Source organism: Micromesistius poutassou (genome assembly GCF_964030765.1).
Source record: "Micromesistius poutassou genome assembly, chromosome: 6".
Lineage (NCBI taxonomy): Eukaryota > Metazoa > Chordata > Actinopteri > Gadiformes > Gadidae > Micromesistius > Micromesistius poutassou.
In genome coordinates, this window is record NC_140276.1 from 4,539,207 (window position 1) to 4,561,164 (window position 21,958).

Genomic DNA, 21,958 nt, shown 5'->3' on the forward strand with positions numbered 1-21,958 from the left:
CCATATATTTTGTTTAATTCTAGAAAATATACTGGCGCCACTTACTACTTACGTAGGCCTACTGTTGGCCATACTACATACTATTTATGTTTGCACAACATCGACGGTGTAAAGGTTAGGTCAGAACAGGTTTTTCAACAACAAACACAGCCACAGAATAATCCTTCAATGATATAAACGCACACACGCGATCGGTTTGGTCTCAATCCATGTTTATGGGCATGCTTTTCCACATAACTCAATATATATTGCACCCTTTCTTACACACTTGTCCAAAGATGTATTTCCATATGCAGTTAAAACACAAATGCAATTCACATTGAAGTTATTTGCTGGGAAACTTTATGAGTGTCAAAAATATATTAAATAAAAGATGTCAACCAGTTCAATTAAAAATGGATTAAGAAAACAGAAGAACAAATGTCCAGTCAACATTATGTAGAACACTAGGAGCCAAAATAAAAGTTTAAAATAATGTTTAATTTAAACTTCATGCCCATTGTGTTTATTCTGTTTCACGGTGTGTTTATTCCGCGGCACCATTTCTTTTTAACATAGGCCTAGGTCCAGTAGCAGTAGGCCTACATCATGGGATATGGTGTGGGATCGTTTGCACCCTTAACATGGTCCTCTGCTTTTGATTAAAATGTCGGTCTTTGGTCCTTCACTGTGTGGGAATAAAATGTATATATATATATATTAACCTTGGAAAACACAAAATTCCAAAGTAAAAAAATAAATTAATAAATTAATAAAATTCAGCTTACGATATGGCCAAACACAACATGCATTCATTCGAGTAGTTGTTGCCATCGGTTCCACAAACCGGTTCATATTCACGTGTACAGAACGGTAACACATAGTCCTGACACAATGGCTGCACCTACAAGTCAAAAATCAGATCGAACAAAAAATGAATCGACGAAGCCCTTGAGCCTACCTCAAACAACAAACATAATGCCAACGTAATGTCCTGAATGTCTCACCCCTTGAGAGTCGTCCGCTGTGGTCATTCCATGTGCAAGAACTGTAAAAGGATCGTTCACAATTAATGTTGGATAAGACCGATTGTTCACATGTTTCTTTGATTTTTTTTTGGCCACGGAATACAGTTTCTAGTCAACACATGTAGGCTACAACATGTCAAGCACGTAAAGGCGGAACTCACATATAAGGCACAACAGGCCCAGTGCACTCCACATGTTCATAATGCTTCTGCTGCTGCGACTTGCGTTGTATGAATCTCTCGTGTTGTAAAAGGTCGTGAATTCTACCGTGTGACTGGCAAGTTGTATTCGTTTCGACTGACTCCACCTCATTACACAACAGTGTTGTTTATGCATTTTTAACGCCCCGTTGTTGGACATGGAGTCTGTAACCTCGCTCCCAGCTGTTAACGTCTAACGACGCAACGCCAGGGACATCATGGGTCAAAAAGGCGTTATTGGCGAAAGGGAGAGAGAGTAGGCGGGACTTTCGATAGATGGATGTCCATTTCTGGTGCTATTCCACCGATATTGCTCTGTCCAATTAATCATCAAACTCAATAATAATTCACCTTGTTGTGGTTGTAGTTATCGTTGTTGTTATCTTATTCTTGTTATGTTCTTATATTCTACTCGCTCCGGGACTTAACTGGTGTACAAACCGGAAATTGCCCTACATTCATGATCCTCTCTTCGCCGACATTGATCCTAAAAAGCATAAATCCTTGTTCTTTCCACGGAAAGTGTGCAGTAGTCCTAAACAATTGGCTTAGTCTAGCCAATATATAATTAAGTATAATCTTTTGAATAAACTTCTTCAATACGACCCTTTTCTTAATGTTATTTCCTGATGCTATATATGCTACATGGGGATTAAAAGATTGATAGATCAATAGGCTTTTTTTTTTTTTTTTAGCAGTATGGCTATCTATGAAATAGGCCTAATACAGAAATTCATAATTAATTCATTTTTAGGTTTATACCTAGAGATAACCACATAGAAACAACAGCAAACAAAATTGCCTGATTATAAATTATATATTTTAATGATCAATAATAGGCCTGTGTCCATAAACCAGAGCAATTAACAGTCCAATAATCATGTTAGGTATGTTGTACAAAGGTCTGGTCTTCTTATCGTTATATTGAAGTCATTTAAACATCAATTGAGAAAAAGAAAGACAATAAGAAAAACATGTCATATATGAAAATAACTTTGAATACAAATTCAAATGAAACGCAATCAATCATAAAAACATAATCATAACAATTATTTTGTTTATATTGTTGATATCACCTTGAGTAACAATTTTAATCACTAAAAAACTTTTCCCTCTCAACAAATGATCATTGAGTTTGTTGAATCAACCCTCGCCATAGTAGTAGCATCACAGGTGTCCAGATAATTGGACCATCAGTCTGAGAGTGGACATTTTCCTCTGCTTTGGATTAAAGCCGAGGTTTTTCCTTGACTGCAGGAATAAAATTAACACAGATTAGCCAAGCAAACACCACATATCCAAGGAGGCCTCACAAAACCAACAGTAACAAAAGACAAGGCTCGGCCTACCTGATGGCGTAACAAAGTGCACATTCATTTGGGTATGTGTGGCCGTCAGTTGCACACACCGGGATAAAGGATCTCTCACATCCGGGCAGATGATATTTCTCACAAGCAGGATTTTCCTGTAGACCAAATCAGATTTACTTCACTTGCATCGGACCAAAGCCTACACATCAAAACAAATGAAAGCATAAAGCCATGTCATGTGGTAGAAGTCTCACCCCCTCAGGAGCACCTATGGTTGTGGTCATTCCTTGTGCCAGAACTGTGAAATGATTAACGATTTTGAACACATTTACATATTAGGTATATGGTTTCCAATGACTTCTGGAACCAGAATATAGTTTATGTATAAACATTGTTACATTAAAAGCATGTAGGCAGAACTTACCAATAAGGCAGAACAGCCCTAGTGCGATCTGAATGTTCATGGCTTGTCTGCTGTTGCTCTTTTGCGTTACAAGGTAATGGATCTCTGGTGTGTTGTTGTGTGTTGAACAGGTCGTTGCTTTGGCGGAGGAGTGAGGTGAGCTTTTATTTGTTTTTCAGTTGACTCCGCCTCATCGCACAACAATGTGGTTTTCCTCTGTTCTTCCTGGATGCCGTGGCTGAGGGAGTGGCCAGTGCACCTGTTGTTCCATGTGTTTCAGGACATTGCACATCGTAGCACACTCACTGGCCTCCATTTCCATACTCTCTTGTGACGCTTTTGTTGTACAAAAGAGCCTGGGGGAATAACCTAACAATTTGGTCAGGCAAATCGGGTGCGGCTTGAGCTGTGATTTGTATTGAATTGAGTTGAAGGACGGACCATATACCTCGATGGACCAATGGCTGGCTGCAACCCGAGGATTCCAATGCAAATGGCAGCGAGAGGGCTAAACTGGTTCAACCAATGCATCGGGTCAGACTAGTCCCTCTTTAATCTGTTGTAGGGAAACTGTAATCAATAATATATTAATGGCAATAAACTGATAAAAAACATGTTATATTATGTTATAATATTGTATTGTCAATTAACTGTCAAATATGCCATTAGGCAGGTGTACTTTAAAACTCTTTTTTTTGTTTAACTAAAGTATGAAATTGTCCAATCAAAATTGCAAGAAACTTACACGTCAAATCTATACCGGCCAGTTGGGGGTTATCATTCAGCTGTCATGATGTCATGCACGAGGTTGTCAATCAGCACGCTTCCAGTCGCGCTGACCTGTCAAGTGGTATTCCCCTTGTGATGCAAATGCCTTCCTTCCTACTCTACCCACACGTTCAATAATTTATGCTGTCGACCTAGCAGTGGCTATAGCTTTCACTAGGCCAATTAAAAAAACTTGTACTCATAGGGTGGATGATCAAAACCAACGTTTGATTTGTTTGGATCCACTGGACGTTGTTGTGACCAATAGACACACGAAGGCGCCATTTCCATGAAAACTAAAACTGAAGAAGAAAAACAAGTCGACAATGACAGTATATCCCAGTATATATATAAATATATATATATATATATATATATATATATATATATGCTAAAACAAATTCCATGCTGTCCAGACCAAGATACCATAATAACGAGTCAGTCCAGTTTTATCTGCTCGAATTAGTCAGGCTTGTAATGAAGGTGTGGAAGGTGTGAAGGTGTAGCAAGTGTGCAGGGGAATGAGTCTAGCCGTGTGTCAAGACAGGTTTACGATGAGATATTCTAACAGTGCCCCCGTGCGCTATCTTGACGTGCCAAAATGGGACTTGTCAGCCATGCACCAGTGTACCTATCCACGAACAGAATGCAATATTACCAAATTGATTTCATTCTATGAATGAATCGTGAACCTGCTTCCTCCTCATACCCCCCGCGCTTGAGGATCCACGCAAAGGGTTCTATGTTTCCTTTACGCACAGAGCGAATGGCGCGCCGTTGTTGGAGCGTTTTTTGGTCGTTTTTTGGTTTGCCTTGCAGAAGTCCTTCTGTCGTTCACGAGGGGCAAGACGATGGACGGTCATGAATCGCTCGTGGTCACCTTCTTGTTTTGAAGAACTATCCACAAAGGCTATCCTACTCTCTGTAAGGCACCATGGCTGGGGACAGTGCGTCGAACCAGCGCCCGACGGAAGATTGTTTCGCTATTTTTTTTTTTTGTTTAAAGTTCCATCTTTTGATTTGTGAAGTTCTTTAATTAACAGAAAGTCTTGTCAATGGACGTCGCATCAGGACGGATATGGATATACAAGCGAATGTGAGCTCGATCAATTGCCTGTCTCACAATGACAGCGACCCGGCACAGAAGTCTCCCGCTGGGTTGTCCACTGCGCTGGCCAGCGTGCTGATCTTTACTATAGTGGTTGACATTGTTGGCAATGTTCTTGTCATTCTTTCCGTGTTTAGAAACAAAAAACTGAGGAATGCAGGTCAGTTGGAAAGTTTCCTAACTTTAAGACAGTATTAATGACTAAGATGCATGACAAATTAGGGAAACCGATTCCTTTTCTATGTTTAACAACGTGCATTTCGAAGGTTTGGAAGAGCACTTTAATTAACCTTAAGTAACCTCGTTGCAATGATGCATAAGAAAAACTAAACATAAGACAATAACATGGACACATTTATGTGATCTTCTTCATCTCTCTCTCTCTCTCTCTCTCTCTCTCTCTGTTACTAAAAAATTGTACACCTGTCTCAGGTGTGATGTGTTTGTGTGTGTGTGTGTGTGTGTGTGTGTGTGTGTGTGTGTGTGTGTGTGTGTGTGTGTTTCACTGCTTCAGCCTGGGCCTGAAGCGGTGGTGAAACAGCCTTTAAGAAGCCAGCTTGGAGCCCTTACAGACAGTGGCAGGCTTGCTCCCCACAGCCACCTTCTCCAAGTCCTCTGTCTTCATACTTAAACCCCTGGCCTCCCTCCATCCAGCTCATCATCCCTCGCTTGTGTGCACCCCGTATAACTCAGAGCCCCCTGTCAGGAGCTGCAGTGTGAACGGCCCGAGGTTAGACAGTGTGTTCATGTGCTACTCTGCCCACGGTGTATTCCCGTTGAGAGGTTGTCATGAAGGAGAGGAAGATCGTGCACATGTATACAATTAGAAACTTCCACGTATTCCGATATAGAATTGTTTGCCGATTGTTTTTGCAAATGGTTGAACTTCTTCATGTTTGCATTGCATTTGTATTCTGTGAAGGGTGTCTATATTTCTCAGGCTCTGGTTCCATTCTTCCACGCTTGCCTGTGTAGAATTGCCGTGGATCTTTCTCCATTTATGAATAATACAGGAGATGAGAAGATAGAGTAGGTTGATTCAATAGTAAGAAACCCTACTATTGAGTAAATAATTCAAATTAAAAATCAATAGTATATTGATTTCTGTCCGCACATCATTTGAAGAAGATGGAGCAAACAAAATTGGTTGCCAATATTTATTGTTTGGCATGAGTTATTCTATCCATGAGTTGAGTGATGCATTGCGCCCTTCATTTGGCCAGATATGTTTCCTAAATCATATTCACCACGGAGCGGTGTGCGGCTTTGCAATTGGTTCTACGGATTTCATGTTGAGTTTTTGGCTCTGTTGCAATCAGCTCTGACACCGACTCAAGACCAGAGTCTCAGACGCTTAGCTCTCGGATGTTATTCCGATTTCTCAGATGATCTCAAAATAGAAAGCACAATTTCCTGTGATGCATGTCTAAAAATGACGAGATGAACGCTTTTAATCAACGCAGGATCCTCCGCAGATCCTAATGAGAGCAAGTGCATTAGGCGGTTACATGAGGAAATGACATATCTGCAATAATGAGCGTTGTTGTGATGTGTTTTTGGATTTCCGTCATGCTTCATGCATAAGGCATCTGTATTACATACTTAAAGGCTTATGGAAAGTTTAGATGAGATAAATTGAAAAGCAATCATGTGCCAATAACTACAGCAATGGCCACAGGCATTCATATCAATATGCTCCTGCCAAATCAAACCGGCCCTTGTTCCTGTCCAACAGCTGGCTCATTGGTTACACAAATTGTGTAATGCAACATCTTCTTCCACAATCTGTTCTCTACGCTATTTGAGATAAATTAATTGTACAATTGTGCACCAGCACATGGGTGGAGGACCCGCCCCCCCCCCCCCACCCCTGGTGGGACACACTCGCAGTGTTACACAACGGCCCCCAGGAAGACTGCATCTAAATGGCTAAATTAATGAGAGGATGGGGAATTCTCAAAGTACAGACGTGGCATTATATGTGCGTGCATGTGATCCACCGCTGAAACCTTCAGCGGTGGATCACTGGATCACTTAACTGGATTAAGTAGCATATTATTAAGATTATTATGTAACGCATTATAAAACATAATGTAGGTCTTAAAAAATGATAGATTTCCCATCCATCCATCCATCCATCCATCCATCCATCCACATATTCATCCATTCACCCATTCACCCATCCCCATATTCATCCATTCACCCATTCACCCATCCCCATATTCATCCATCCATTTCCATATTCATCCATCCACCCATCCATCCATTCCCATATTCATCCATCTACCCATCCATGCATTCCCATATTCATCCATCCATGGATGAATATGGCATCAATCCATGCACATATTTATTCATCCATCCATCCAGCCTTCCATCCACATATTCATCCATCCGTCAACATATTCATCCATCCATCCATTCCTAGGCTTCCTGGGCTCTTTCTGCTACACTACATTACATTTAAGCTGTGTTTTTACGAGTAAGCTCTTTATCACCCCCCGCCCCCTCACCAACGACCACACACACGCACACATGCACGCACGCACGCACGCACACGCACGCACGCACGCACACGCACACACGCACACACACACGTTTTTGTTTTTTTTACTCTCAGGCAAGATGCCTAAGCCTGTCTTATCTACTAGCAAGTTACTGCCTTGCCCTCCAGCTGCTCTTCTCTCTATCCTCTCTCCCTCAGTCTCTCTTTCTCTCTCTCTCCCCCCCCTCTGTCTCCCTGCCTCCCTGTCTTCCTGCCTCCCTGTTCCCCTGTCTCCCTGTCGCCCTGTGCTCTGGATCAATGCAAAAACACAGGCTCTGTCTTCCCATACACACTCGTTACCCGCGGACAGCGTCCTGGACATGTGAAACGTGTGCTGCTCTGGTGGCCTGAATCCTCTCCCGTCCACTGAGTGTTACATTGTCAGACACCCAGGGATTGGTTGGAAATCTCTTTGTCAAGGGTACTGATGCCAACCCACATGATGTGAAGCCATGCAAAATCAAATTAAATAAATTCACTGGTCCCTTGAACATGCGTCTTGGTGAACAAGTCACTATTAATTCATCACATGGGTTCTGCCCTTGCTCATGGGCTACTTCCTATCCTCTTACTCATCAAGTGAAATCTCATCTGGTTTGTGGCACGCACTCGCAGTGATAATCCCCCTTTTGTCAATTGATTGGAGTTAAGCGATGCCAACACGTTTGCGTCATAATTTGTTAGGGTTAAAAAAAATAGGGTTAGTAAATATGGCTGCATAAATCAAAGCATGGTGTTCCTGCCAGTCTGGCCTGCTGATCGTATGTCTCCACTGGGTCTTTGAAGTGGATGCGATGCAGAAGGTGGATGTGACAGAGAAAACCTAAGCCCCAAGGCTTGAGGATTGACGTGGGCCATGCAAGCAAGCAAGCCATGCAAAGGAATGCAAAACCTCTTCGTCCACACAATCTTTGCTCCTGTGCTCCTGCTATCATTCGCCTGTTTTGGCCTGCACTCTATTTATAAAAGTATATATATATATATATAAATAAATGTATAGATTTTTAATCTAATGACTATATTTATAGACTTATACTCTATTCTATAATATTATATATATATGGGCCTATATATATATTTATTTTAGTCTGTATATACAGACTCTATTTATATATATTCCGACTCTTGTTGCCACCCGCTTGCACTTTTCTTCTTCTTCTTTGCAGTGTGCTTCATACTGCTTGATCGACAATGTGGGGGCAACAAATATGCTTACACCGCCAATATGGTAAATACACACATAGACACACAGACATTTTTGGGTGCTTTTCGGGAACTCGCGGGGGAGACATTTATGGATTGTTATTTGTTTTGATGAGCAAGGAGTTCCAAGGCTGTGTACTGGCAGATTTGGAGTTGGCTATCTTTAAACGATTCCTAAATAGTTATTTTTCAGATCGAGGTGTTTATGAGAAGTTGGGTGACAGGGTGGAAGGTGTGAACAAAAAGAGGGTGCATTTTTGGTGCGTTTCTTGAATGCAGTCTTTATGTTTGAACAGTGTGTTTTGGTTTTCACAACGCACACCTAAAGATGGCAAAACAAGAGGGCACAAGATATGTATCTTTCAATAAAGGTGAAAGATACCATTGATCACCAATGGTTTGGTGACTTTGGCGATTGGTGACTTTCAATAAAGTCCCCAATGTGTTTGGCTTTCTGAATGCAGTCGTGTCATGTAAGTGCAAGCATGTGCGCACGCGCGCGTGTGTGTGGATGTGTATGTGTGGGTCATGTCTCTATCTGTGTCTGTATCTGTTTGTTTGTGAGTGCGCGCGTGTGCATGTGTGTATGCATGAATTCATGTGTATCTGTGTGTGTGTGTGTGTGTGTGTGTGTGTGTGTCATAATGGAACCTGTTTCATACACTGGGGCATTCATCCTCCTCCTGCCAAAGCAAGAATACTTTTGTTTCACCGAGTCCCTTATAAGAGATGTTTCACAAAAAACTTGTGATGACCCACCCACTTTCTTTGGGTTGGGTCATCTATTTCGATAATCACTGAGCCAATTTGTGTCAGCGGAGCCAAGGGGCCTGTATTCAGCTCTGTTGGTTCGCGTGCAGTGCCCTTTGACAAAATCAACTTTGAGGAACCAGGGTATAATGTTCCATTCCATTCACACACTTGGTAATAATAGCTAGGAACAACAGGTTCCTCAAACAAATGACCCTATTATGGTTTCCAGGGCAGAAAATCCAACCAAATATTTTGTTAGCATTGTCTGTTTTGCATTAAACAAGAAAGCCTGGTGCTGGCACTTTTGGGTAGGATGAGAACAGAAGACGGCCAGGTAGATTAAACAGAGAGAGAGAGGGAGGGGGAGGGTGAAGGAGAGGGAGAGAGAGAGAGAGAGAGAGAGAGAGAGAGAGAGAGAGAGAGAGAGAGAGAGAGAGAGAGAGAGAGAGAGAGAGGGTGAAATAGAGAGGGAGAGAAAGAGAGAGAGAGAGCGCGAGATTGCCAGCCTTGCCAGTCCTGTAAATAGTCTGTATATAGGAGGGGTTGTTTCCAGGCAACCACACACTCACATCGCTAAACTTGTGGGGAATCAGAGCGCGGGAAAAAGGCAACCACGAGGAGAGGCGAGGCGAGGCGAGCCGAGACCCAATGTCCGTGTCTTGTGTCCGCGGATCTCCAGCAGAGATACAGAAGCCCACGTGATGTCAGGCTGGGATGCAAACCTCTGCACGGTGACACATGCCGCCGGCCGGCTCAGTGGGCTTTCACACAACACATTGTGACAGAAAGGACCACTGAGCTGCGGCAAACATGAAGAGGCCAATGCTTGTTTATTTTTAGGGGGAGAAGGTTGTGTGTGTGTGTGTGTGTGTGTGTGTGTGTGGGTGCGTGCTTTTTGGTGTGTGAGTGTGTGTGTGTGTTTGTGTGTGAGCATGTGTGTCGTTATGGTTACGGCAGCTTCTTCTTCTACAGCAGGCTGGGGGCCAACACAGCATTATTCATATTAAATCCTTAGACTTACTCTTGGACTAACTCTGTATACTTAAACTCCACTATCTCTCTCTCTCTCTCTCTCTCTCTCTCTCTCTCTCTCTCTCTCTCTCTCGCTCGCTCGCTCTCTCACTTGCTCTCTCTCTCTCTGTATATATATATATATATATATATATATATACGTATATATATATATACATAGGGTAGTGCATCTCTCCTTCATTGGACGCTCCGATACATATCTAGATACAAGCTCGCTCGCTCTCTCTATCCCTCTCTCTCTCTCTCTCTCTCCCTCTCTCTCTCTCTCTCTCTCTCTCTCTCTCTCTCTCTCTCTCTCTCGCTCTCTCTGTATATATACAGTATATACATAGGGTAGTGCATCTCTCCTTCATTGGACGCTCCGATACGTATCTAGATACAAGCTTGCTCGCTCTCTCCATCCTCTCTCTCTCTCTCTCTCTCTCTCTCTCTCTCTCTCTCTCTCTCTCTCTCTCTCTCTCTCTCTCTCTCTCTCTCTGTCTCTCTGTATATATATATATATATATACATAGGGTAGTGCATCTCTAGTGCATATCTAGATACAAGCGCTACAATATGATTCATGGACAATACTTTTTAATGTGGAACGATTGGATGCAATTCGATTCAATATTCTATCGATCCGTTGCGATATGATTCAATCCGATAGATACAGTAAATATTAGTTTAATGGTAACACAAAATATATAGTTTTCAAGCAATCAGATCACTCCCAAAAAGTGAAAAAATATTTTTCAAGCGATCTGAATGGTCAAAAGAAATTGTATTTTTCAAGGGATCTGATTGGTCTGAAAAAATATTTTATTTTGAGCAATCTGAAAAATATTTTATTTTGAGCAATCTGAAAAATATTTTATTTGAGCAATCTGAAAATATTTTATTTTGAGCAATCAGATTTGTCGAAAAATAAATATTATTTTGAGCGATCTGATTGGTCTAAAAAAACTATATTTTTCAAGCAATCAGATTGGTTGAATCTTTCTTTCTTTTTTCGAGCGATAGGTCGAATTTTTTATTTTATTTTGAGAGATCTGATAAATCGCCTTGTAAACGCTATGAATATTCCCCAACAGTTTGATATCAATAACTGATTACCAACATATTCTGACTCCAGCGTCCGTTTTGATGGAATGTTTTGCGGTGGAATCATATGTACCTTCACTGGGAGGTATTTATGCTTCTCCGACAGCACACACATCTTCCAGCGTGGGCATTTCTCCGTGTTCCAGGGCCAAACCAATGCGTAGCTACAACTCACAGCGAAGTTACAAAGTATTAGGATCTCACTTCATCCCCCAGTGTAAAGTAACTTGAAGAAAGCAAACATTTAATACAAATAAATGTATTATGGTTATGTTGTAGACATGTGTTCATTGCAGATGGTTGAAGTTTTAGCGTTTTTGTTGTGGCCATTGTCAAAAGTGCTTTTGTCAAACAGTAGGGATAGTGTTTAACTCAGGGATTAACTCCACCACACAAGAGAGCAAAGAGCAACAGACACGGATGACGGCCTCATCATGCTGCTGTCTGTTCATGTTCTGTGCCGTATGTCGTATGTCACACACATATATATATATATATATATATATATATATATATATATATATACATATATATATGTTTATATGTGATAAGGAGCTGTCACAACACATTACTTCTAAATGAACACAGTTTGCTGTAAATGTCTTCTCCTTTGAAGCGGATTTGATTCTGCCAGGGCTTTAAGTGACATGCTCTGGCAGACGTTAAGATCAATCTCAGACTCTCCCCCCGGACGGCACCACAGTAATACTGTCAGACAGCATTTTCTTTCACTTATTTTGTCATACAAGAGCCAGGGTCACACGCAGCCAGGAAATTAGACCCCAGGCACACAGGAAGTTATTTGGCATTTAAGTGTTTTTTATTAGGGCTTTCTTATACTGTAGCATCGCTTTCAGAGAAATGCTGCATCCAAGAGAATCGATTGAAGCCATTCAAGAAGAGAAAATAAAGCCAAAGATATAAATCAAATAATTATTGACATTGACATTTCCCCTGTGACCTGTTAAACGTCAAAAGCATTAGCTTGGTCGCCAGCTAGCCGCGGTGAAGCCGCTGCAGCGCGGGGAGGAGATGACCGCGCCTTGCTGTCCCCCACAGGAAACATCTTCGTGGTGAGCCTCTCGGTGGCGGACCTGGTGGTGGCCGTGTACCCGTACCCCTTGGTGCTGACGGCCATCGTCCGCGACGACTGGACCATGGGGGACCTGCACTGCCAGGCCAGCGGCTTCGTCATGGGCCTCAGCGTCATCGGCTCCATCTTCAACATCACGGCCATCGCCATCAACCGCTACTGCTACATCTGCCACAGCCTGCACTACGACCGGCTCTACAGCGTCCGCAACACCTTCCTCTACCTGGGCCTCACCTGGCTGCTGACCGCCGTCGCCACCGTGCCCAACTTCTTCGTGGGCTCGCTGCGGTACGACCCGCGCGTCTACTCCTGCACCTTCGCCCAGACGGTCAGCTCGTCCTACACGGTGTCGGTGGTGGTGGTCCACTTCCTCGTCCCGGTGCTGGTGGTGTCCTACTGCTACATGAGGATATGGGTGCTGGTGATCCAGGTGAAGCACCGCGTCAAGCCGGCGCAGCGGGCCAAGGTGAAGCCCAGCGACGTGAGGAACTTCCTCACCATGTTCATGGTGTTTGTGCTGTTCGCCGTGTGCTGGGCGCCGCTCAACCTCATCGGGCTGGCCGTGGCCGTGGACCCGTCGCGCGTGGCGGCCAGCCTGCCCGAGTGGCTGTTTGTCACCAGCTACTTCATGGCGTACTTCAACAGCTGCCTCAACGCCGTCATCTACGGGCTGCTCAACCAGAACTTCCGCAAGGAGTACAAGACCATCGTGCTGGCCCTGTGCATGCCCCGCCTGCTCAGGGCCGAGTCGTCGAGGTGTCCCACCGAGGGCCTGAGGACTAAGCCCTCGCCGGCCTTGACTAACAACAACGTGGCGGAGGCCGACGTTTGAGGGGGGGGCCGCGTTCGTTTGCTGCGGAGGAGTCGATCTCCAATGGAGCCGCAGGAGGATTTATTTTTTTATTCAGACTTTTTTTTTTTTTTGGATGATTTTGTGCCTTTTGCTGAGATGCTATTCTCATTCACGTTGTTGTTGTGTGTGTGTGTGTGTGTGTGTGTGTGTGTGTGAGTTTGCGTGCGAAGACCTTATACATTTGTAATGTGCTGAAGTGCCACAAACTCAAGTAAGACCAACTCAAGGGGAATAATCCCAAAGACTAAATATACTGCTTTGTTGGGGCACAAATTGACAATGATGTAAAGCCAAGGGTACAAATCATCCAACCCCGCAGCCTGTGTGTCAGCACTGAATAGACGGAGCGTCAATTTTTCCTAGCTCTCACTTTCTTGAGCACTCTTGACTGTGTGTACCTCATATCCAGAACAGCCAACCACTGCATTACTTTGCATGCGGTCACATGATCGCTGACAATAATAACGAATGCAGGAAAGATCTTGTTTGGTTTCAGCATAACAACCTTGATTCTTTCGATTTTAACGTTTAAAATCTAGTGCAAAAAAAACCTTTGAATGTGTCTTTCTGGAGGAAAAGCGGCATCTCGACAAACATGTAGGGGTCAAAGCACCATCGCAGTCCACTCAGAATCAGACGATTCCAAGACAACATATGGTCAACTTCCAGTTTCTAAATTACGTTTTTCTCTCACACTTGCCTCATGTCTTCTGGCTGGTTGATCCTGTTTGCGCCCACTACAATATTTTTTTCAATTACCTCTCATATGTCAAAATTGGGTTACCTATAGTTGTATTGTGTTCGATTCCCGGCTGTCAGAGTGTCGAGGTGTCCCTGAGCAAGACCCTTTACTGCTCACGGCAAACTGGCTGTCGCCTTGCATGGTTGACTCCGCCGTGTGTGAATGCGTGTATGAGCCGTTGTAAGTCACTTTGGACAAAAGCGTCTGTTAAATGCCCTAAATGTAAATGTAAATGCAATGAATTACTCAAATTTCCAGATATAGACAAACATTTATTCAATTAAGGTATTTTTCATATATTGGCACCCAAAAAGGTATTACTGTGTTATTTGTACTTATTACTGGTATACAACTGTAGTTATGACATATGCCTGCAATGGCATTAAACTGACAAGTATTTTTTTCCAATTGCGATGCTCTATTGTCAATTGTAACTCATAGCAAGGTGATTGAGCTGGCTTTGGTTTTTCACAGATTAACAAATCAAGGCGAAGCTCTACCCAGCAACACCGTGAGAAACCCTACACTTTGAAAAGTGATGTCCCAACTGGACTTCCAGCTTTATGAATGGCATTCAAAAAAATCTAACCACCGTTGTTTAGGTCCTTAAGTAATACATTATGGTTGGCAGGGAAGCAAGTTACACAAACAGATGAAGCAAAAGTCCCATTGAGACTGCCTGCAAGCAAACCTGAGCAGAAGATGAGAAATCAATGAGGTATCAACTAATAATGTACCGTTGTGGCTGCAGCCCATGTTTCGTGTCAACCATTGTGCTGCCAATGGAGCAGCACACCTTAATAAAGTTACAGGCCTGTTTGCGTTTTTAAGTATATATCACCCCATATTGTTTACAAATGATATAGGCCTATAAATGCATGTTCACCCTCAGAGCATTTCAAACCAGCTCTGTCAATTCATATGTCTCGCAAACTCATTTCAAGTCTGAAGATGATGAGGGATGGCTGAAATTGCTGCATGTTACATTTTCATTTTTTACGGCAGAAAATCTGATGCAAAATTGTGGGCCAAAATGTGGGCATAAACTGGGGAACAACAAGAAGAAAATAATTTTCAAATAAATGATTATAAACCCATGCACATAAAAGTACATGTAGGGGACCTTGTCTGAACTTGTCCCTATTCTTTTACTAAATGCCCCATTGAGTACAGTGACTAAATACTTCCCACAAATATCTTATTGTATTAACAGACAACAGGCGGCTTCTCTGTTATTCAGTTGGAACGATCTAGTCCTTCCTCTACCTTGTAACCAGTGTGAATAAGAATATATATTTTTTAAATCCTTTAGACTTGGTCTAGCAAACTTCCTTTCAACAAACACAACAGGGTTGATTGTGATGACCACAACAAATATTTTTATTTCTAAACAGAAACTTGGAAACTCAGTAGCACAGTAAGACAAACTATCTGTTCCTTCCTCTGCCTTGAAACCACTGTGAATAATAATGTTATTTACTTCCCCTTGGACTCTGACAAAATAGCCCAAAAGATAATCAATTTTTCCCCTCATAACCACTTTCCCTTGACCTCCCTGGAAAACGTCATGAGGTCAAGGAAAGATATGGTTGAGATTTCATAAGGACTTGGAAGGAAACAACCACCGTGAGCATGCATCGGCGGATGTCATCATGTTGATTGCTGAACTGCTCAATACTGTGTAACTTTAAATGCTGCTGCCACAAGAAATTCTGGGATGTCATTATCTCCCATTACCTTCGTAATAGATGATCCAGTGTACCCTGTGCTAAAGGTAATAAGAAAGGAAGCATTGAAGCACAATTCCTTAGCATTTAGATAATTCAAACAACTCTTATCATGGCTGCCACTTACTTCTGGCTAATTTCACCCCGCTAGGGACCTATAAGCAAAAAAGCCTATTTGCCCGCATCCCTAGACTGGGTGAGAGTGCGCACTTGCATTCAATTATCAGGGCCAACCGGTTAATCCAGACATCACCCCTCACACTCGACTGAGAGCTCTGGCATGTCAGTGTTCACCACATGCTCTGCATGCTTCAAACCTTGCTTCAACTCCACATTAAACTGGATACTCAACAACTAATTTTGTCCTGGGGCGTGAGAAGCCCAGTAGGGAAGAGAAAGACACCTAACCCTAACTGCTCTTGACACCACTGTCTGTGTGTGAATGGGTGTATGAATGGGTGTATGTCGCTTTGGATAAAAGCATCTGCTGAATTCCTCAAATAAAAATGTATAAATAAATTACAGTATGGCTTTCTTTATCCATTCAATAAAGCGTTCCTTGTTTTTCCTGGGTTGTTTCCTGTTCTACATATTTCTCCCCCCGGTCACCGTCTGTACCGACTGCTGCGTGACACGATGATGATACACTGTATATTTTGTGTCGCATGGGTTGAGTAGTGGTTTTGTTCGGCAGTATATGAGCACAGCAAATCCCCCTTGGGATTGCATGGTTTTCCGTTCAATTCGTATTTCGTATAAGGGATTAAAACCAAAGATACAGACCAGAACGACAACGCAAACAAAGCCTGGCTGGTGCAATAGAAAAGCCAGAGGAACGCGATACACATCAGGAGTCGTTGATGTGATTTCACGACAGACATGGGACATGTCACCCAAGCCTCGATATGAAGCAAATCAAAAGACAAAACCCTGAGTTAGTTAGATATCAGTGTGTTTCCTCTGTGTATTTCTTCTTACATTCTGGGCTATATATTCAGCCCTTTTTCCACTGTGTATTGGTTGCTTTTGTAAGTATATTGCTGACATGTTTAAGCTCAATATGGTCTATAAACAGCCAAGCCTGGGAAAGAGAATTGCAGATAAATATAAACAAAGCATCTCCAACCCCTTTGTCGTGCATGAGGGCACGAAGCCCAAAGCAAATGGCCGTGTTGGTAAATAATTTAGGCCCCGAAAAAACTGTTGAGTCTAATGCCTACCTTGTAGGAAGCAAAATAATGCAGCCAGGCTACATTTGTGATCCATGTGCTACAAATATTATATCAAATTCACACTTTGGGCTTAACAACAAAAACAAATATGTGAAAACGCAATCCCTGTCCCGTCATGGGTTCACACTCTGTTCAAGGTGATCCTCACGCTCAAATGAATAACTGCTATTTTTTTTTTACTAGAGTTTCATTGTCTTTTATTTCACATTTTGCACCAAAAGAGAGATCTGTCCCTTTTTTGATGTGGAAAATATGTTTTATGAAATGTTTAATTTTGTAGTTTTTGGTAAGGAGGGCGGGTGCTTAACAATGCCTCTGGTGGCAAGCCATAAATCAGTCATGTCAGTCATAGAAATACACACAAGGGACAGTGCATTCATGAGGGGCCTGCGTCTAAGGGGATGCACAAGGCCTGAAACGCATAAGCTTATTCAGCTGTGGACGTGTTTCCCCAAAGTGTCTTATAATATCACATCCTCAGTGGACAGACTATATTTCCATCACTTGTCAATTGACACGCCACCAGCATACGTTCAGCTACTTCCTGTCAGGGAGCAAGCCCTTAGGAGCTGGGTGACACGTTTGTTTGGCTACATGGATGGTACACGGGGTGGGTGTTACCTCAGCGCTCAGATTAGGGGTCTCTGGACTATGAAAAGAAGAAAGGGGTCCGGAACAGAAGACTTCTGGACGTCAATGACGATGATTATTGATTATTGTAAACATGTAGAAGTCGCAAAATGAAGTCGCATCCACAACTCTTTGGGAATGACACTCAGACATCGGTTCATCAGCTCGCTGAACGTCAGAGAACAGGCCACAATTAACGAGTTCCCATTCCACGTATCGCCCGTCGTATAGTGGATGTTCAAAACTATTTGCCACAATAACGCGGAACCGCGACACATGCGTGTCCCCAATTATATGGGCTTCCTGCTGCTTGACACGTCCTGCACACATCACTGAGTTGTACATCGGAAGGCTGTGTGGCTGTGGGGACTGAGACGCGCCAGAGACGCGGCCAGTTATTTGCCGTAGTGGATCATTGGTGCAGTGACTTTCAGGAGTGACTTGCAGTGACTTTCAGAAGAGCCTGTGTTTCCTCATGCGTGTCATGGGCTCTACTCCATGTCTCATTTGGCCAGGGGTCACAACAGCCATCAGGAAGCTATTGTTGTTGTTGTTGTTCCTTTGCCATTTCAGGATAGAGGATGTGGGAATGCTGATTGCGTAGGCTTAAAGCAGACCTCATTCTAGGACAGGAGGATTGTTAAGGGGGGGGGGGGGGGGGGAGGGATTACGGATAAGTTCCCTGTTTGTTTTGCAAAATCTGCTTGGCATATCACTCCCTCTCTCCCGTGTATTTGGACAGTGGGGACAAAATCAAGCCCATGTCAAGAACAGATGAATGGAACTAACGATTCTTATCTTAGTCCAAGATACCTTGTGTAGAATGCTTCTATTCATTGTTCGTAACAGGATCTTGAACCCCACAAAAGAGCTGATATGATGAAAGCGGTGAAAAAGTGTTTTGCAAAGCACAGGGTTGGAGGTTCTATAGGGAATAGCATGGATGAACGGAAGTCCGACAGAAAATGCCATGAGAATGCAGATCGGGTCCGACCGGAGAGCAGCACCCAGGAGAGACCGGGTTTGTATAGAGATGGTCCTAAAGAGACAGTTGGGTCCAGAAACATGCAGAAAGTCAACATGTCGTTTTTGGAAGCTTTCTATTTTTGAGCAAGGTTTAGTTGTGTGCTACAAGGAGCCAGGGTTGCTCCAAATTGATTTTAATATATTTTTGTTTGTTTAACTGAAAGCGGTCTTTAATTAAATTTCAGAATAGATTGAAAAATTAATTATTATTTTAGGAAACAATAAAATAACTAAATGTATTATATTTTGTTTGATTAATGTTCATTTAGGGTAAATGTTATCTTGTGGGTAAATAAAAACCATTGACTTATGGCTGATTAGACAATCCTTTCTTAGATTTCCTGATTATGGTTTTATATTCAGCATGTATGGCTTGGCAATTTGATTACTGTTCTTAAGTTCACAACCAAAAATCACAACCAATACAATACATCTAAACTATTTTTGTCTGGAACAACAAACAATCATTCTGTAGATTATTTAAATAAAGGCCTATGCGTCAATTTTACCCAGGACAGTTTAAGGAAACCTTCAAGAAAACACCATTGTCATATAATCTAAATGTTTAAACATTATTGTGTATATGCCTTGTATCATGCTCGTCATCAATGCTGTCATATATTTTTGTAACTCTATTTTTACTTTTCGTACTTATCGGACAGTCTGCATAGTTGGAATTCTTCACTGCAAGATGTAAGCAGAAACGATTCACGTAAACAAAGCGCCACCTCTTCGTAGGTATTTTGACAATGTGGCAACTTTGTGCAGGGTGCAAAACGACAACTTGAGCACACGTAACTTTCCTATTGATTTTTGCTATTTTTACTGGAGTCTCTTCATAAGAAATGGGTTGGAAAACCTGCTGTGTGTGGGATTGGACCAGTTAAAAGCCAACTAGAGCGGAAAGGGCCAAGACATTTCAACTGGCAGAAACACAGCCAGCACAGCATGATAAACATCTCATACGTTTATACTCGCAAAATGGCCTGAATGGATCTCTGTCATATCAGTAATTAAATAAGAATAGCAGAGGGTATTTGGCCTACATTATTAAGTAGCCTAATGGCACACTATGCCACTATTGTTCAAAGGGAAAACCAATGGAAAACTCAAAATACAAATTACTACTTACGATAAAGATTTTTTTTTTAAATACTAGATATATGCATAAAAGAAAGTCTGTTCTAATATATTAAATATTATTTTGAATAATAATAGTATGTCGATTGTGCAGTCCATTACTCTCCCAAACAGAAGGTGGCGATCGAGCATTCGTCTCGTGCTTTTAGAGGCCCTTTTGGTGTCCACGTGACCAGGGCCGTCGGTCACGTGATCAAATGAGGAAGTAAAGCCACTACGCACCGTTAGCGTTTATTTGATGCTGTCATTATACCGTATATTTACACTATTTATCCGTGAAAACATCTAACTACTCCTGGCAAAGCAATGGACGCTTCCACTAGAACGTCGCTCAACGCTGCGGCAGCACCAGTGCCCGAGTTCAGGGGGTAAGGGATCTATTATCGATAAGATATTACCCTTAGTATTTCCATACATAACATTTGCTGAATAACTTGCATGGCACAAACCCCATAATGCACATCATGTTTCGTGGTTGGTCCGTCTTTCTGCCTTTTACTTTGTTATGGTTATGATTTCATGCAACTATAGCATAATACAATGCGTTTATTGTCCATAGCGTTGTTAGTGATGTGCCTTTGAACCTGTTCTCTGCAGGAACGAGAGCTCCCTGGTGTCTGCCCTGAAGACGCTTCTGTTCTTCACCTTCCTCATGGTCACCCTGCCCATAGGATTGTACTTTGCTTCCAAGGCGTACGTTTTTGAGGGTAAGAGGAGTTTGTCCTCCCATATTATTAAGACATTAACTGTGGATTGAGATGTTTTTTTTATGCTACTGCAAAAAAAACAACCCAACATGTATATTTGTTTTACTTTAATATTACTATTGTTTGTCCTCCCATGTTATTAAGACATTAACTGTGGATTGAGCTTTTTTTATGCTACTGCAAAACAAAAAAACATGTACATATGTTTTACTTTAATATTACTATTGTTTACCCTCATTGCTTCCTCTGTCCAGGTTCCATGAAGATGTCCAGCTCTGACAGCTACTTCTACGCTGCCATCGTCGCGGTGCTTGCAGTCCACGTGGTTTTGGCTCTGTTTGTTTATGTGGCCTGGAATGAAGGCGGCACCCCCAAAGGTAAAGGCAAACACGACTAGAGGCACCAGCTGCAAAATTCACAAGGGATGGCCGAGGGCCACAGATACACGGCCCTCGCTAGGCTACGGTTTCCAGCCCTAGCCATTGCACTGTTTATCAGCCCCATGGTGTGGAAGATCTGGTCGGCTCTTGGAGTTTAACGCACACTGTAATTTTTCCAAGACTTGTGGGAAAGGTTATTATGGTGTGTGTCTTTCCCAGCAATGGCTATACCAGTCCGTCAATGTTTGCCATTGTGTTTATTCAAAATGCAATGGTGGTTCTTGTTGAACAGATCTCGTTTTTATACTTGTTTTTGGTTGTTGCAATGTGCAACCTTTAGCTTAATGCTACTGTTGGAGTATAATCCCTTGGAGCTTGTGAACCGGTCTTCAGCTTTAGTTTGTCGTCTTCCATGTTTTTCATTAAATTATCTTTTTTTTGTTGTATCAATTAGTTTTCCTTTTTTCTTTTTGGAGATTAAGTGGTTTGTGGAGTGTAAAATGGTTGTGGAAAAGTTGAAATTATGTTTTGTAAATGTCCTGTTGTTTGTTTAGTGGTATATGTATGCACAGTTGATTGGATCTATTTTGAATAAAATAAAGACACAAAGCCATCTAATGTTAAACTATTGTTATTTCAATTCTCAATTCAATTCTCTTTTTTCCTCTTCATTTTGTTCATTACCACAAAAGCTGTCAATTCACATAGATTCAGGAGTATCTATTCGAGTCCGAATGTGCTTATTTCATAAATACACACACAATGCTTATGGCTGTAGAGAGTGATTGTTGTCACATGATGGCAGCAAACAGTAGGGCTGTTCCTAGCATGAAGGCATTCCACTGAAGGAGGGAGGCGATGTGCCACATGCCAGAGGATAGTATCATGACTCACAAACCTACCCTGAGATTCTTTTATTTTATTTTGTTAAAGTTTTTTCCCCCCATATCGAGGAGGGGGATGACTCAAGCACAGAGGTATGCAGTTACCACACTTTCTTAAGACAAAGTGAGTGA

General features: G+C 42.2%; 1 protein-coding gene, 1 long non-coding RNA gene and 1 pseudogene across 3 annotated transcripts; 2 read left to right on the forward strand and 1 right to left on the reverse strand.

Moving 5' to 3' along the window:
- Positions 1 to 459: 459 nt before the first annotated feature.
- LOC311345550 lies at positions 460 to 1,321 on the reverse strand. The gene is made up of 4 exons (XR_014633685.1): positions 1,169 to 1,321; positions 987 to 1,027; positions 768 to 883; positions 460 to 667 (listed from the first exon to the last, which is right to left on the reverse strand). It is a non-coding gene; the product is annotated as an uncharacterized lncRNA (long non-coding RNA).
- A 3,445-nt stretch (positions 1,322 to 4,766) lies between these two features.
- On the forward strand, positions 4,767 to 13,337 carry LOC311344758 (melatonin receptor type 1B pseudogene; annotated as a pseudogene). The gene is made up of 2 exons: positions 4,767 to 4,956; positions 12,472 to 13,337. The product of its transcript is annotated as a melatonin receptor type 1B pseudogene (transcript).
- Positions 13,338 to 20,060: 6,723 nt separating this feature from the next.
- Positions 20,061 to 21,555, forward strand: vma21 (vacuolar ATPase assembly factor VMA21). The gene is made up of 3 exons (XM_084469823.1): positions 20,061 to 20,223; positions 20,453 to 20,562; positions 20,817 to 21,555. Exons 1-3 carry the CDS (start codon positions 20,162 to 20,164, stop codon positions 20,957 to 20,959), a joined length of 315 nt encoding a protein of 104 aa, XP_084325949.1. The 5' UTR covers positions 20,061 to 20,161; the 3' UTR covers positions 20,960 to 21,555.
- The last annotated feature ends 403 nt before the right edge of the window (positions 21,556 to 21,958 follow it).

What these genes read in the sequence shown, in the direction of transcription:
- vma21 (XM_084469823.1), top strand. Translation starts at nt 20,162, where the DNA reads ATGGACGCTTCCACTAGAACGTCGCTCAACGCTGCGGCAGCACCAGTG. An exon ending in CCAGTGCCCGAGTTCAGGGG is followed by an intron (nt 20,224 to 20,452) that starts GTAAGGGATCTA and finishes TGTTCTCTGCAG; the next exon opens with GAACGAGAGCTCCCTGGTGT. An exon ending in CAAGGCGTACGTTTTTGAGG is followed by an intron (nt 20,563 to 20,816) that starts GTAAGAGGAGTT and finishes TCCTCTGTCCAG; the next exon opens with GTTCCATGAAGATGTCCAGC.